The sequence below is a fragment of the Nicotiana tabacum genome, chromosome 14 (genome assembly GCF_000715075.1).
Source record: "Nicotiana tabacum cultivar K326 chromosome 14, ASM71507v2, whole genome shotgun sequence".
Lineage (NCBI taxonomy): Eukaryota > Viridiplantae > Streptophyta > Magnoliopsida > Solanales > Solanaceae > Nicotiana > Nicotiana tabacum.
The window spans coordinates 67,080,676-67,082,604 of NC_134093.1; the positions used below are offsets into that span (position 1 = coordinate 67,080,676).

At 42.4% G+C, this 1,929-nt stretch overlaps 1 protein-coding gene across 1 annotated transcript; it reads left to right on the forward strand.

Moving 5' to 3' along the window:
• Window positions 1-889: 889 nt before the first annotated feature.
• LOC142168970 (uncharacterized) lies at window positions 890-1,618 on the forward strand. The gene is made up of 2 exons (XM_075230157.1): window positions 890-937; window positions 1,100-1,618. Exons 1-2 carry the CDS (start codon window positions 890-892, stop codon window positions 1,616-1,618), a joined length of 567 nt encoding a protein of 188 aa, XP_075086258.1.
• Window positions 1,619-1,929: the final 311 nt, after the last annotated feature.

Sequence of the window (1,929 nt, forward strand, 5' to 3'; positions counted from 1 at the left end):
AAGAGGTCAAGGGGAAAGCATTGGTCGATCACCTGGTGGAGAACCCCATAGACGGAGAATACGAACTGTTAAAGATATATTTTCCCGATGAGGAAGTGTCATTTATAGGGGAAGATATTGCCGAAACATATGATGGTTGGAGGATTTTTTTGACGGAACAACAAACTTCAAAAGAGTGGGCATCAGAGTTGTCCTGGTATAAAAAACCGGTCATCATTACCCGGTATCCACCAAGCTCAGATTCTCGTGCACCAACAATATGGCAGAATATGAGGCTTCATTGTGGGACTTAGGTTGGCGATCGACATGAAGATTCAGGAATTGCTGGTAATTAGAGAATCAGATCTACTGGTACATCAAGTACTCGGAGAATAGGCCACCAAAAACACTAAGATATTGCCATACCTCCACTTTGTGCAAAATTTGATCAAAAGATTCACAAGGATAGAATTCAAACATGTTCCAAGAGTTCAGATGAGTTTGCCGGTCCGTTGGCTACTTTTTCTTCCATGATACAACATCCATACGAGAATTTTATTGATCCTATCTCGATAGAGATTCGAAAGCAACCAGCTTATTGTGTTAATGTTGAAGATGAGTTTGATGGAAATCCATGGTTTCACGACATCAAGGAGTATTTGGAGAAAGGAGAATACCAGGAAATGCTACACACACTCATAAGTGTACGCTTTGAAGATTGGCCAACCATTTCTTTAATAGCAGAGGAATTCTGTATAGAAGGACTCCTGACTTGGGATTGCTGTGATGTGTCGATGCCATGGAGGCATCTAGGTTGCTTGAATAGATACACGCCAGAACCTGCAGACCTCACATGAACAGGTTCATTCTTGCCAAGAAGATATTAAAGGCAGGGTATTTCTAGATGACTATGGAGACAAACTGCATCAAGTATGTAGAGAAGTGTCACCATTTCCAGGTACATGCTGATATGATACGAGTGCCACCCAACGAACTCAATGCAACGAGTTCACCTTGGCCTTTCTCTGCCTGAGGCATGGACGTCATCGGACCAATTGAACCCGCTACCTCCAACGGACACAGATTCATCTTGGTGGATATAGATTACTTCACAAAATAGGTTGAAGCCACTTCCTATAAAGCTGTGACTAAGAAGGTCATAGCAGACTTCATTCAGAATCATATTGTTTGTCGATTCGGAGTACCCAAGTCAATCATTACCAATAATGCTTCCAATCTCTACAGTGATCTGATGAAAGCCATGTGTGAAACATTCAATATCAAGTACCGGAACACTACATCATATAGGCCACAAATGAACGGAGTCGTGGAGGCCGCCAACAAGAATATCAAGAAGATATTAAGGAAGATGGTGGATAACTACAAGAAATGGCACGAGAAGCTACTGTTTGCCCTGCTCGGGTACCGCACCACAATCTGCAAATCAACCGGGGCAACCCTCTATTTACTGGTCTACGACACTGAAGATGTCATGCCCACCGAAGTGGAAATTCCTTCCCTACGAATCATACAGGAGGCCAAGCTTAGCGATGCAGAATGGATACAGAGCCGGTATGAGCAACTGGCTCTCATTGGCGGTAAAAGAATTAATGCAATGTGTCACAGTCAACTCTACTAGAATAGAATGACAAAGGCTTTCAACAAAATGGTTAGACCAAGGCAATTCATACTAAGTCAATTGGTGTTGAAGCAGATCTTCCCGCACCAGGACGAAACAAAAGGAAAATTCTCACCTAATTAGCAAGGCCCTTACATGATTCACCGAGTACTGACAGGAGGAGCACTCATACTTGCAGATATGGACAGAGAGATATGGCCAAAACCTATCAATTTGGACACCATCAAGAGATATTACGTTTAATATTGTATTTGCACTTTCTTCTGATGTAACATGAACTACACTTGACCCGATTCCCATTTAAGAAGGGA

What these genes read in the sequence shown, in the direction of transcription:
- LOC142168970 (XM_075230157.1), top strand. Translation starts at nt 890, where the DNA reads ATGGAGACAAACTGCATCAAGTATGTAGAGAAGTGTCACCATTTCCAG. An exon ending in AGAAGTGTCACCATTTCCAG is followed by an intron (nt 938 to 1,099) that starts GTACATGCTGAT and finishes TTCACAAAATAG; the next exon opens with GTTGAAGCCACTTCCTATAA.